A 15663-nucleotide genomic window follows, 5' to 3' on the forward strand; every position below is an offset into this window, starting at 1 on the left:
AAATCAAGGAATAGAAGCTTCTAGTAGCTTGTTGATGGATCTGTGATATGACTGAGTTGAATGTTATAATGAATTCATAGAAATTGATACTTTCTATTCTTTTCATGTTCTGTGTAAATGTTATTTAAGTATCCTAGAATATGGTGCTGCATGTGAGTATCATCTGATAATGCTGCCTCATTATATTTAGATAGAGATTTTCAGGGTAATTTTTAAAGAACATTATAAAATACTTAAAATTTTCACAATTTCATCTGCCTTCTACAAAGTTTTTTTTTTCAAAGGCACAGTTAAAGTCAGATGAGAATCATTATGGGAGGATTATTTTTTTTCCTTAAAAACCCCAACAAAACAGATAGTGTTATATTCTGTTTCTATTCCAAAAGAATTTCTGCTGTCAATGAGTTTTGTGTCAGTCCCTCAGTACAGGCCAGGTGTTTCTTCTACTTCAGAGTCACTTAAACCATCATGGCAGTATTTAAGTGAGATTTAAGTGTTGGATACCACCAACTTTGCTTTCATAAGGTGAGTTTTAACTGTCAGATTTCTGTTAGTAATATAATTAAAATGGTCATGTTCATTAGCACCTCTAATGTGCCAGATGTTGCACTAATGTGGCAGATGTCCTCACCTTGGTTTTGAACAGTGTGTTAGGCCAAGTACGCTCTTCACCTTACTTAAATTGCTTGCCTTTGAAGGTTCCACTCTATTTACTGCAGTATTTTACTTTCTAAATAGATATATTTATTAACAAATTGACATGTAGAAAGGTTTTGCCCAGCTACCCAAGCTCTTCACTCTCTCCCCCATAAACTGGCTAGAGTTCTGGTTTAAGCTAGTGTTATGGGGGTAATTTTATACATTCTTAATAATAGTTCGTCTTTCCTTACAGAGCACTTCATCAACTTATATAAATTATATTAAACATTTCTTTGGCTTAGTCCAGAAATATAACCTCATAGGAGATTAAATGTGATGAAATGAGAGAGTTATTTAAATACACTCGATAATGCCACAGGGCAAGAAGCAAACTGTAATGTTTCCAATTAGAAATGAGGAGGGAATCTGGGTGAGCAGGATATAAATACTAGATTTGGGACTGGGCCAGAATACTGGTGTTAACATCCATAAACTTGTCAAAAGTGTAATGGGATCTTGTAATCATTCATGCCGTCACATAAAAGATACATTTTCACAATATTCCTTCCCTTGACATCTTCCTAGGATGCCATTTTAGTACTCACTCAGAAAGAATTGCACCACTAGCTGTATCACTGGCTATGTCTACATTAGCAGGTAGCATGGTACAGTAGGAGCACATCTGTAGATCATAGCAGCAGGTGCTGACTACTTCAGTTTAACCTATACATATTATGGGGGGAGGAGGCAGAGTTTTACTTTAGAATAGGTTTCCTCTGCTCTCCTATATTGAATGTTCCTACTGCATGTGGAGTTTGAAGAGGTCTGAAGGAAAGTGTCCATGAACATTTGCTTCTTGAAATCTGGGCACCCCAGTGGGGTTTATCAGGAGATAGATCAGCTTTTCTTTGTGTCATGTAGGTGAGTTTATCCCATATGGATGACTCCACCTGATGTGGATGACTCCACCATTCATCCGTGTATGACCTCACAAATGGAAGTTGTGCTTATTTTGCACCTACACATTGTGTTGCTGCTTGGTTGCATGGGACATTGTGTAGACTGATGCTTGAACTGTCTCCTTCCCCTGGGTTTGGTCATCAGCTGACCAAAGGCACTGGGAAAGGGAGAGGAACTACAGCAGCCAGTTTGAGGAAGCCCAACTGAAATGTCAAGTTTTCCTGTGTGATCTTTTGTCTGAGGAAGAAGGCAGAAGCATTAACTTTACTGATGTCAACACTGTTGATACTTTTCCCCTGATCCTCCAGAGGTCCAGGGCCTGGGGAAGTTTGGACTGGCAGGAGTGAGTTGACCTTCAATTCTGAGAGAACCAGCAACTGCATTTTCAGCAGTGGAGAACACTGTCTACCATAAGCTGACTTCACCACCATTGGTGAAAGCTTAGTCAGCTTGCACCTCTGTCAAAGTGAGCCTCTTGACTGCTGAAGCAATCAGATCTTCACAGCCCAGGCTCTCTGCCCTAGCTTTCTGCTGCTGTGCTCCAGGTGAGCAATGCACTGGGAAAGCATGCAGCTCTGGTCAACGTTTGAAAGAAAAACAACTAACCAAAACCACAAAAAAACCCAAACAAACCAAAAAACCCAAACCTGACCTGAAGAAACAGCTGCTTAAATGGGACAGCAAAAGTTTTCAAACAACAAAACTTAATTGCCTGAGAGGACTAACATCGTCTCTACCATGTGGGAAAACAAATCTGAGAGAAGGCAAGGGGCCGTGGCGTATGGGTATTGGTACTCAAGGCCATGGCCTGCAGCCTCTCCTCCCATGACCTGCTGGGCTGACAGAGCTGTTCATAGAAAGATGGTCTTTGTCATTAACATCCAAGAAATAGCCAATTCCTGATGATGTTGAAATGGAACTGATGCAGATATATTTAGGGAGACACGCAAAAATAAAGGACACCTTTGTCTTACAACCGTGCGTATATAAAAAGCAAATGTATGTAACTGAACCAAAAATCTTGTCTATGCCTTTAACTAGGAAACATCTATTTCTATGCAGATATTTTTGGACCTAAAGAAAAGCCCTAAATAACTTATAAGAAATGGGATGCAGAGCCTTTTTTTTTTTTTTTTCCTTCAAATGCAGCACAGGTCTGGAGCTGTACTGCAGATGATCTAAATTACTTTGATGGTTTGTAGCAGCACATGAAATATTTGCAGCTAAGGAGAGAACTAAAATTTAAAGCCTTGTTAGGTTGCTTGAGCTGTAGATGGTTATCTTATTAGTCACTGTATGCTTCTAGTTTAAAAAGAAAATGGTTTTCGATTTCCAGTTCTTTCTGGCACTACTTTTGTGTTAACATTTGGAAAACTTTTGAATATATTGTATCTTTCCACTTACATTTAGCCTGAGGTTTTATATGCTGATTGAAAAAAAAAAAAAATTAACATTCATTTGCGAACAGAAAAAATCACAGACTTGCAGGTTCGCCAGTGAAGATAATTACATAGGCACTTAGTTATGCAGTAGACCATAGTCAGACAAGCAAGGTGTAATCCTGAAGGGCTTTGGCTTGCAGGGTGTGGTCTTGTTATAAGGTCAGTCTGTTGATGGTTAAGTTGTCATTCGGTGGCTTATATTATTAGCTCCTTCCATTTCCTTCAAGGCCTTGTCAAGCAGAGAGTGTGGACAACAAGCCCTATAACACTCAAGTCCTTTTAGGACTCCTTGGAGTAATTTTTGAGGTTTGACTGGGAACAGATACTGAATAAAGGAAAGCTGACGTGCAGTCAGTAGAAATAGGAGAAGGAAATTTTTAATCTTTCAGAAACCTGTGCATAAGGCTTTATGTGCTGTTGCATAAAATATGACTGAAAAATCTAGTATGCCCAGATTCCCTGTGGGGACAAAAGAGATCTCCACATTCCTCACATTAGTGATGGCTGACATGGTATATACTTCAGCACTTAATGGCTGCAGAGTTTGGTACTTAAATTGAGGTCAGGTATCTTGTGCTGCTCACCCCACATCTTGACCTATGCTGCCCTTTCTATTAATTGTATTTAAAGAAGTACAACTATACAAGAGACAAATGCAGTGATTGCCCCTGAAGTAGTTGAAAAGTCCTCCTAAAGACCTGTCTGCCAAATCCAGTGTAGCTGGACAATACTTTAAAATATATAATGGTCAATGAAGATCAAGGGAAAATTATAGACAGAGCCTCAGTTTATGGTCTTCTCCTATTAAATGCAATGGAAATTTTAAATTTAAAAACCTAATGAAAATCAAGTTTTACGCTTATTAGTCAGTTGCATATATTCACTGGTACTCACTTTTTTTGGACTGCAGCTTAACTGTGGAATGCCAGGTGTCTCTGTAACAGAAAAAGATGCAGAGATTTATGCACAGTGTTACCTCTGCATGTAATGTGTAAGACTATTAGCTTCAAGGTTCCTTTACAGTGTTCAAAAGTCAGTACAGGGTACAAGTTATAGCATGTCCTGCATTCATAGAAATGAAGAATCCTTCCTTACTGTGGCACCAAAATTAAAAATGCTTTTAATAAAGACTTCGCCAATTGTTTCCTACTTTCCCAGCTACACAATGAAAATCTCTGAAGGCTAGATTTAATTGACAGGTGCAAGTCCATAGTTATATGTGGTTTCTGTGGCACTCTTGCAGGAACTTTGGAAAGATATTAGTGTTTATAATCACTCTTCATCTGCTGTTCTTGCACTCATTTATTGCTTTCATCATTTTCTTTGTCCTATACTCCTGTAACTGTGTAATTGAACCAATTGGAACATAGTAGAGTGGAGTCGTTGGTTATCCATTTGCCTTCTCCACTAGTACCTCTTTGTATCTCTTTTCTGGCAGAAACTGTAAGAGCATTTAAATATAAGTCTGTGCCCTTTCGGTCTCACTGTATGAAATGATGCTTAACTGAGTGTACCATAAAGGTAAAGGCGCAGAACAACTCTGTGTGATTACTAGTAGTTGTAACGGTTTCCTAGCAGTAGCATAGGGTGAAAATATCAGTTGAAAAAATACCATGAAATATTAAATAAGTATCATCCAAGAAGACTGACAGTCTGAGACACTTGGGAAAAAAAATGCTAATTTTTCACTGGGTAGATTTTCCTTCAAGTGGAATTGTAATTAAATGGTGAACTTAGAGAACACCACAAATCTAAACTGACAACATAAATGAGACAATAAATTTTAATTATTTTTAACCCTCTGTGCTGCACAGAGAGGAAGTGTTGGGGTCCATACTATGCTCTTTTTCCAGATTGTTTTATATTATTTTAGTTAAAAAATAAATGTTTTGCATTATTACCTTGATGTCAAGCCACTGCAAAGAAAAGGAGTAAGGAAAATAAAGTATTATTTTGATATTACGGATGGATAACTGAAAGAGGATAAAATTACTTTGGGTCACCATGAACTGTGGTAAAAGAGGAGAGAAATTAAATGAAGTCTTGAGTGACTCAAGTTTACGTTTCACTCACAAGACCAATCTTTTCCTTAATGCTTAATATTAAACTCCTTCATGATGAAATTCCGTTAGCCCATGTAGGATCAGTCATGATCTTTACATGAGTCAAGTGGGGCGGGTGAAAAAAGAATTTGAGAGAGATAAATCTACCAACCAGTAAACCCAAGTCTAGGACAAAGAGAAATATTAACAGAATTTTTTGGTAAAAAGAAGCCAGATAGCCCTTTTTAATACTGAGTTGAAAGCAGTCTGGAGTAATGGTAGAACTGAAACATGTTTGCTTATATTCATGTCAGGTTAAAATTAAGCCTATTAAGATAATTTCAAAAATCTTCTTTTGATTCCAACAATCACGTTGTGGTCAAAAAAAGCTGAAATAAATATGCATTGGGAAAAAGGGATATTTATGACCAAAAAAAAAAAAAAGTAAGTATGTGAGAGATGCAAGATAAACAGGAAAGTACAGGAGTTAAGCTGGCTTTCTCTGACTTATTTGAGCTACAATCAGAAAGTTCTTTGTTGATCTCCCAGTAAAATTTCTAAGTTTCTGCAGGACCGTGATCGCAAATACTGCAACAGGGGCAAATAAAACGTAAAAGTTATAGTCTTAGGGAAGTTTCATGACAAAGCCATTTACTACACTTGCTTTAATGTCCTTTTTTTTCCTTTTTTTTTTTTAATTAAATGTAATGAAACATATCCATTTCTGGGTTTCCTTGAAACCTGGAAAATTAAATTTTAATGGATCAGGTCAAGAAATTTAGAAATGCTGAGATTTTGGTCCAACAGTAATTAAAATATGACCAAAAAATTATTTCTTTGGAATTCCAATTGGGTCTTTGAAACTAGTGAAGGAAAAGAGCAGTACCTGAATATATAATTTGAGATTTTCAAAAGATCCTGTCTATTCAGTCATGTATATATATGTTAATTTTTTGGGGAAGGAGAGAAAAAGAAAATCAAGAGTAATGTCATTGTCTAAAAAATAATATTCTGATGCTGTCTATTCCAGATCTGTTGCAGAAGCCACAGAGGTTGATCTCAACATGAGAGTTGGATTGCATACAGGCAGGGTGCTTTGTGGGGTCCTGGGTCTCCGAAAATGGCAATATGATGTCTGGTCAAATGACGTGACTTTAGCTAATGTAATGGAAGCTGGAGGACTGCCTGGGTAAGTCTGAGAAAGAACCATAGAAAAAGAAATAGAAACCTGTATGGGTGAAGAATTTGTTTCCTTCTTTGAGGCATCTGCAATGGAATTGCTGTTGATAAGAAGGGTTCCGTTCAGCAAAACCAATCAATGTATTATGTGATTTATCCTGTGGAATTCTCCAAATGATCTTGATATTTATATTACTAACAGGTTGGGTTAGAATGAAACATTTCCAAACAAAATCTTTATTTGAAGCTGCCAAATAAAAAGTGTAGGAATGAGGCAATTCTAGGAATGTAGGAATGCTAGATTTTCACCACTTAGTGTTATAAAAGTAAAACCATCTACTTATTCCAGGAAATTTTTAGCCTTGCACCTCTACACATGTGTGTGGGGGTGTGCATTGCTCCGAGGTTTCCAACACTAGGAGTATGCTATAGAAAAAAATGCCTGTTTATGAACTCAGACATTGATGGTGTGTGTGCAAATGATACGGTAACACATAAACCTGCAGCCAACCCATGGGGCACTTCCTGGAATTTTAAGTACTCCTTGGATAGCCATGGACTCAATTTAAATGTACACAGTGCACTTTCGCAAAGGTGCATGGGTGTGCTTCTGTGTGCAGCTGACATTTGGACTGGGACCTATCATCCTCTGTCGGATTTTTGCAAGATCGTGATTTGATGAACAGGGGGGCAATGGACCCTCTTAATTTTTGTGGTGAAGATGAGTGAATTTCTGTTTGTTAAGTATGTCTGCTTAGACAATTTTGGCAGTATATTTTGTATGTTCCTTACCTTAAGTCTTTCAAGCAAAAAAAAAAAAAAAATAATTGAACACATGTTTAATAGAGGAAAGCAGTAATAGCTTTTCAGATATCCTCTGTGAAGACATTTCAAATATAAGGGATCTATTGGGTGAAAATGTGAAGATAGTTTTCGGGATAAGAAAACTCATGAATAGTGTCAAAGATGGTTTTTCTGCCAAAACAAAGTGAATTAGAAAGCTGCCTACAAAACAGAGTAAGTGAAACAAGTCAGAGACACGGAGGGGAACAGAAAAAAGAAGTTTCTCTTTTATGCACAGGAGAGATTCGGAGTGTGAAGTCCCAAATTTCAAACCAGCAGAATGTTTGTCCAAGCAGGCAGTGAGGTAAACACTTAAGAAAGCCACACAATGTGGAAGATATGCAGACTTTCACTTTCTACAAATCAACAAATCTTCAGGTGTTTGGACAGTCAACAGTTATCTTTGTGTTCAGTCTGCTCAAGTTTAGAAAATGCATAGAAATATGTCTATTTGGCTGAAAAGACAAAACAAAACAATTTTTTTACATCAAAAATGGGGGTTTGCACATAATTTGACCTCTTGACGATCTTCTGCACACGAGTGTATTTCAGTAACAACTCGCTCATAATGTATCTTTCTTTCTTTAAACAAGAATGTCCAATTTTTCTCTCCAGGAAAGTTCACATTACAAAGACCACCTTAGAGTGCCTAAATGGGGACTACGAGGTAGAACCAGGATATGGTCATGAAAGGAACAGTTTCTTGAAGAAGCATAATATTGAAACATATTTTATTGTGCCATCCCATCGTAGGAAGGTAAGCTCCACAAATTCTAGCTTGTTCTGTGATATGTTTTCATAATTTAACAAATGTTCTGTGATATTCTGAAAGCAGAGGCAATACTGGTATTTCTGATCTCTAAAAGCTCTTCAAACACTCCTGAAATTAGATCTTTTGGTTTTGACTGGGACAGGAATGCTAAAAAAGCTAACCTTGAGGATTACACAGAGAAGATGTTCAGTTTATTTTTGAAGTTTAAAAATAGAACATTTTTTCCCTTTATGCCCCAAAAAAGAAAACTGTTGTTTTATTCAGATTCTGTAATCGTTCTATAAGAAATTATATGATATGTTACTCTAAAAATTTAATTCACTCTTCCCTTCCTTCTCCCTTGAAAAGAGTGTTTCAGAATATTAATGCGCACAGCTTGGCTATTTTTCTTCTAGTTTTCTTTACTCTTTCATTCCCATATTCCCATGCCATTTTGCTCATGCTCTCCTATCCCTTTCTATAACCACTTGTGATACTGGTGGCTCCTTTACTGGGCCTGGAGGATTCTCCAATGAATAGACACAGAAAAAATAGTATTTATAGACATGTCATGCCCACAGTGGAAAAGTTAGTGAAATTAATTCAGCAGTGATTGAAGTAACATGCCCTGGAAGTCTGGAAAAGCTGTCGTGTTGCCAAGCTGTACAACACAAGCCCTTTTACCCAGGTCAGAGGAAGAGGCTACAGTCAACCATCCTGCTTTCGAATCTATATACCACTGTACCATGGATCAGGTATTTATGCTGAAGTTGAGTAAATTTGCTGACATTATTGCAACAAAAAATATATTCTCTGTCCAAAACACGCATGTTTTTTTTCTCCTGCTACATTGAGCTGCTCATGACAAATTCAATGTTTTCCTTGCTTGCTCTGCTACCTCAGACTCCCACAATGATTTTGGTCATCCCTTTCTTATCTTAGTTGCCCTTCCCTCCAAATTTTCTCAAGCTCCCCTCTCCCTTCAGCTTCTTCCTTTTGTCAGATCCCTGGCAATGTACTGGTGAAAGAGTAAGTCAGCAGTGTTGTTGAGGGACAATAACGTTTTCTGCTCTTTTCTTGGTTTTGGTGGAGAACAGAAAATGGAAAGTGTGGAAAGAATAAGGTAAGAGAAGACTTTAGCTTATTTGAGCAGGAACTTCATTTCTTAGATGTTTCTTGGGATTTAGCCACCCCTGATGGAGATGGATGTGACTTCTCGTTCTAACCAGATTTTCAGGATAAGGAGAACAGGGGCTCAGCAACACAATGGTAATGTCTTGAGTCTCAGCTTGCAGTGAAAGCAGTGACAGTGGTTTTCCAACAGGTTCATTCATAGTCACACCTTTCTTCCTTAACCAGTTACTGAGTTTAGGGCAGCCTTTTGTTCAACTACAAAAAGGAGTCTTGAAAGTCCATATTCATCATTTAAACACATTTAGTCTGTTCCAACCTTTTCCACATCAAATGCGGCTTCTCTTAGAAGCTATCTGCCATAACGTGTTTACAGGCCAAGAGGAACTTTACTGCTCTTTATCTCAGCCAGACAACTTAGGATACACACTTTTGCACCCTTCTCTCTGAGATTCTGCCCAAACAAGTTTCACTCAGGAATTTGACCTTTAAAGGGAAATTTATAATATCCAATTCTGAAATTAAGTATGAAAACAATACAGACAAGTTTTTTTAAAGCGATGTCAAAATTCCGTGCTTGAGGGTGTTAGCCAACTTGTGTTTGACAAAAATGTAATCAGGGAAAAACAGGTCATCTTGAATTCCTTGCCTGCAGTCAGTTTCTTGAATGCGATTACTCAGAGAGTTTTTATGGAAATGTTGGGAGTCCAGTCACCAGGAGACTTTGATTCTGGAAGTGAAAACTCCTGTTATTTTATCCCAAAAAGGCTGCTGCAAGGGTATTTTCTTATGCACTTCCTCTAAAGCATCATTATTAGAGAGATGGAGTGTTATCATCTGCTGTGAAAATCATGCAATCTCACGTTTTGTTCTTCTGCTGATATATGTGATTAGATTTGGTTTTAGGTAGACTGAAAGAAAACAGGTGGAAAAACAGTGGACTAGATTCTGTTTTGGCAGTCAGTGAGAGATTTTTCTGGTGGCTTTCCTGAAACCAGAATCACTCCCAATAAAGAAGAAAACGTAAGGGGAGAGTTTAGTTAAGGTAGGTGTGTTTCTTATTGCTGCTAGATTTGTTTGTCTTGGTTTTCTGCTGTTTTTACTCCTACAGCATTATGTATAATTTCATTTTCTATGTTGTTATGTATCAGGTTTCATTTCACATTGAGAAGAGAAATAGCTGAATTTCAGGAAACTGTTGGTAGCTTTGTGCACGGGGACAAGTAGAGAGAAACGGGGATAAGCAGGGCTGTAACATAGAGAAACTGTATTGTGTCAACTCCACAGCTTAAATCAGTGATTGAGGAACAGAAACTTGACATTCACATGTTAAAGTAAACCAGGTCAATGCATGTTTAATGTGCAAGGATGAGAGTCTACTACTGTGTGAGCACACATTTCTTCATCTTCGCAAGATTGCTGAGAAACTACTGGTGACTGCTGAGAAACGACTGATTGGTTTGTCATCAGCTACATAAACCAAATGCCATCCTACCCATTGGTGTCACTGATGGGTTTGTGGAAGTGGCAGATGCTGCAGTACGGCTTGGCTAATGACATTAGCTGTCCAGCATGCATCAATGGTGTGTCAGCCAAACTGGCAGAAAGAAACAGTTCATGAATTTTACTGGTATTGACTGGCTTCTCCACTGGGCTTGCAGATCAATCAGCATGCCACTTTGCTGTTTGTCACAGTACATCACAGCCATCCCCAGTCTTCATATCGTTGCATACTGATCATTGGACCATGAGCTACCTAACAGTATATTTACCTTCAAAATAAACACCTGCTGTCCCCTCTTACATTCACTCTCTCAATTCAGCCATTAACTCTTCAGAGACATAGAAACAGAAGGCTACCCAAGAAGGACAAACAAGGAGAAGTTTCTTTAGGTGAATTCAGGTATCTGCTGGTTTAATATTGTATTCCTTCCTCTGGAACCTCAGTAGCTGAAATGCAGACACATTTTTTATTCTTTATGCATCATCTCTGACATTAATATGAACTGACTTTAGCAGGTATGGTGCCAAGAGGAATGGAAATCAATGTTATGAGCAACAGATGGCCAAGAATCTGTTGCATTTTAAAGGTAAATAGGCCCAGTTAGATCTTCTAAAATTTTTATTTATTTATTTAGAAGACACATACCCCGCATACTTCCATATTTGGTCTGACAGGAAGATCTTTCATCACAAATATCACCCAAGCCAAGAATGAGAATATCAGTGTAAGACTACTTGTTCAAGTACCAGTTACATTTTAAACGTGAGCAAATTATAAAAGACTCCAATTTTTTTAGTCCTTTATTGAATCAGCTAACAACCACAATTTTGTGATTTGATCTGTTTGCTAGTTTGGTGTATAATCTAATATGTGAGAGAGTCCTTCTAAGTGGCCACTGATGGAATACTTTTCTTTCTGTTTTGTTACACTTTTTGTTTTGGTAGAGATTATATTAGTCTATTATTATTATTATTGTTATTATTATTAAGCAATAATTATGCATGTTTGACTAGATAACATTCAGCTTCTAAACATATTTAAATAATTCGTCTGATTTTCAAAGGCATACGTGATTTTTTTTAATTAAATTATTTTTTTTTGCTGGCCATCATTGTTAAAAACTTATGCATATATGTTTTTTAAATATAGTACATAATGTTATAAAGCCTGGACAAAGTTTCTAGTTCGGAAAAGGCCAGCACATTTCTTTTAAGTAAAGTTTAATTATGTCTTTATGATATTTTATATTGATACTAAAACTTACAGTAATGTAACCAGAATATTGCACTGAGACAAGATTTGGAAATTTCTAGCCACAAGTCTGTAACTAGCCACAAGTCTGACCACATACATGAATGTCTTGGACTTCTGAAATATGTCTGATCCAGTTAGAAAAGCAGATCTCTTTCTAATATATTAAATATTCACCAGATCCATACTCTATGCTTTAGACACATAGACGTTCTCTTAGTTTCAAAATGTCCTAGCTTTCTGAAGTATTGTAAGTATTACTGTATGTGGATGTTATTTCAGAACAAAAAAAAAAATCTAGGCAAGATCTGTTAATCTCAGTTCTTGTGAACTTTATAACGCTGCTTAGACCCAGCTAAATAACTTTTTCCGTTAATGATTCCCCCATAATCTACCTGACTAATCCTTTTCTGACTTTCAAACTATGCTTAAAATTCAATTTAAATATTTTTAATAGGGTGGATCTGGCTTTCATCAGAACTCTTTGTTCTTTCATTGTCAGCACTGATGTTAGTGAAAGCATCTTTGCCTCTGTTTTACAGCTGGCGTAGCTGCCTCCCAGAAGCACAGCGGAGGTAGTGAGCTTAGCTGGACTGTCTACTTCACTTCAATGGTTGCTCTAGAAAGTATGATTCTCCTGCAGTATAACACCTCCTAAGGTTTGGCCACAAACTCAGTGATAACCAGGTGGTTTTGTACTTGTGCTTACTTCTTTGTATTTGTTGCAGCAATTCACTCTCTGATGGTACCTCTCTAGTTTTGAAAAGGCTCATTAATTTCACCAGCTGAGAAAACAGCCCAGCACATAACCATTAAGTGAAATTCCCAAGGTACTTTTACAGATAGCCAAGCAGTGGTCAGAAGTAATCAAGTTTTTGTGAGGGGAAAGATTTCTTAGAATGTATTAGTTTTTAGATTTTGCATTTACAGAAGTGGGCCTGCCATCACTCATTGCCAGCTTAAGGGAACCTGCTTCACTGAGTAACATTGCTGGCTCTGGAGCTAAGGCAAAGACAAATAATTCCATAGACCATTAACAGCAAGTAATAGACCTGTGTCCAGGAAAGGAAGTAATAAAAATTATGAAAATCATAGGGAAACAGTATAGATACAACTTATAAATGATTCCTATATATTCATAAGTGTCTTGTGGATTTTACAGCATACCTCAAATATAATCAATAATTAGCTTCCAATAGGTTGCTAATCACCATCTGCAAAATTGCCACTAATATACTAGTGAGTTATTCACCAACTAACTGTGTATTCAAAGATGTTAGTTGTCTTTTATTTGTGGCAATGTAAATCACATGCTATCTATATCTACTGTTTGAATAGCACACAGTGACAGGCATTCATGAAAAGTCCATGAAAGTGAGTATCACATCTCTTCACCCTTTGGAAACTAGATGTTTCTCTGAAAAGGCCGACATTTCTCTTCACTACCTTACCATGTACATACAAAGCCATGTCAGCTAGTCTCAGAAAATCCTTTCTGTAGCTTGGACTTGTTCTGTTTCCTGAAGTCTCCAAGTAATGCTATGAGCATCCTGAAAATTCCAGGTGAAAGGGTCTAATATTTCTTTTTCTGAATTCTTGTTTAGTTATTGAGCCAGAAGGAAGTGGATGCTGGTTAGAGGTGTGATGCTCTGTCTCCAGCCTGGTTTGCTGTGCTGAATAATGCCCTAAACGTTCCAGTGCAGGTGGCTAGAATTTCAATTTTATTTTTGTCCAAAAGATTATTATAGCCAAACTAAAATACCAGCAGTCTATTTAAAAAAAGAATTTAAAGCAGTAGTTGAGGAAGGTGAGAGCATTTTTGTCAGTCTTGTGATTTCAGAAAAGTTCAGTTAAAAGCCTGAAGGTTCAAGAATCCTCTCAATAAGCAAACACAGCTCAGGAGCATCCTTTGGAAAATGCTATTTAAAATGCAAAAACTCTTGCAAATGACAGAAATATCTACAGCAATTATCTACGCTACACACCTGTGGCATAATTTATTGTGAACTGCAAGATGGATTTAACAGCTCGAAAGGTTGATCAGTTAATTTCTTTGACTCATTACCGAATAGCCAGAAATTCAGCAACCTGAGATTCATTCTAACTTGCATGACAATAGCTGCAAGAAAAGTGGCAAAGGCTGTCACATCACTTTCCTATGTTGTTACATCTAGCATAAACAGATGTGATTTTAAACTTCCTACGTTGCAGTTACAAGGAGTAACAGGAAAATAAACAAATTTCCTATCTCTCAGCTGCTTGAAAAAGCAGTGGGTTTTGCCTTGGAGTACAACATCCTCCTTTACTATTAATCAGCATAGCTTTGTGGCATGAAGCAGATGATCTATCTTCTATGTTAAAATAAATTAATAGGCTCCATATCTTTCTACCAAAGACCAACAGGTTTTGTCTGATTATGTCTTTCCTATGGATGATTTGTTTGTTTTTTTCCCCAGCGTGGAATGAACTTTATGCAATATAGCACAGAGAAAACAACATATATTTGTGCTTTGTGAGATACATACTAACTATTTGTGCTTGCCTTTTGACTTTATTGGTGAATCCCTTTTACCTGGGAATCATTCTTAGCATGTTCCACAAGTATAATCACTCATGTACACTCTTGAGATGCTTTCTATCATGTTTTAATAATACTTTCATCTAACTTTTTAAAGTGAAGCAATTTGAGGTATATAATCCATGTATTACTAGGATTTTTGATAGCAGGTTGTTGGATTTTGTCTGACCTGATTAAAAGATGTCATCTTGGCATCATCATGTGAACCATAACAAAAGAAAAAGAAGGCTACAGAAGGAAAAAAGTAAACTGAGTGAAACAATAGGTGTAAAATTACTGCACTTAATTCTTTTTAATTTTTTATTTCCATTCAAATTGAAGTTCCATCTATATTTGTAGGACATTTCCTTCTCTGCAAAGTTAATTTGACTTAATCATTCTGCTTAGGTCTATGCAAACATGCCACACTGTTCTCAGATTCTTATTTTTCTTCCAAACCTGTAATATTTGTGTTTTTCACAGAGCACTTACAGCACAGTAAATCCATCCATATGGCTAGCAGCTCCCTAGGATTTTTTTGCATCTGACTCTTCTAAAAATGTCCAGTCCGTTTTGGCTCAAGAAAGTTTTCATGGTGATTGTAAGTTGTCAGCTTTCTTGACAGCATTCTAAGGATATTTTTACTCCAGTGCCAAGCCCTTATGGAGTGCTACAGCTCTGTCTCATAAAGTAGTAATAGAAGAAGAGTGCTTTACAGTTAATGCAGGGCATGTGAAAACTTTTCCAACTACTCAGACAAACTCTTTCCTTTGCTAGCACACAGCAAGCAAAAATGTGTTTGACGAAATTGTTCTAATTTGAAATGCCCCAAGTTAGGAATCTGAGTCCATAGCTGGGCACACACTGCTGATTTCTGCTTTCAAATTGACGACTACCTGCAGCTACCGCTGCTGCCATGCCTAGAAGAGTCCAGGGTGGTCTTTGCTCTCAGTGGCTGACAGCTCCTACCAAGGGACTTAACTAGAGATCTGAATGCATAACTTGGGCGTTTCAGGCTTTAACACCTCAGATATACCTTAGCAGATCTGATTTAACAGATACACATATAGCCTTTTGATGGAAGCTCTAGCTTGCATCTGGACAGGGGCAGATCTGTGCCTGAGACTTTGCATTGCACAAGTTATTGGAACATACACACCCTGACACTGGCAGTAGACTGCTTGTGTTACCATCCAGCAAACACAGACAGAGGAATGATGCTTGTGTTGCAGAGTGTGTTGCTCTACATCTTCAGGATTGTTTCTGCAGTTGCTGTGAAGCTGCTTGTGCATCATCGTCAATGTGACAGCCTGCAGCTTGGGCTGTCAGCAATGGTAGAATGAGTTATGTGCTCTAACATCGTT

General features: G+C 37.4%; 1 protein-coding gene across 1 annotated transcript in view; it reads left to right on the forward strand.

Annotated features, from left to right (window-relative positions):
* ADCY1 (adenylate cyclase 1 (brain)) overlaps positions 1 to 15663 on the forward strand; it is a gene marked incomplete at its 5' end in the record, with an annotated part of 154259 nt that overhangs the window by 98120 nt on the left and 40476 nt on the right. Inside the window, 2 exons of the mRNA XM_009895050.1 lie at positions 6114 to 6272; positions 7721 to 7862. Coding sequence (XP_009893352.1) covers positions 6114 to 6272; positions 7721 to 7862 — 301 coding nt within the window. The remainder of the gene's footprint in view (positions 1 to 6113; positions 6273 to 7720; positions 7863 to 15663) is intronic.

This window comes from Charadrius vociferus, unplaced genomic scaffold (assembly GCF_000708025.1).
Source record: "Charadrius vociferus isolate BGI_N301 unplaced genomic scaffold, ASM70802v2 scaffold101, whole genome shotgun sequence".
In the NCBI taxonomy this organism is placed as follows: Eukaryota; Metazoa; Chordata; class Aves; order Charadriiformes; family Charadriidae; genus Charadrius; species Charadrius vociferus.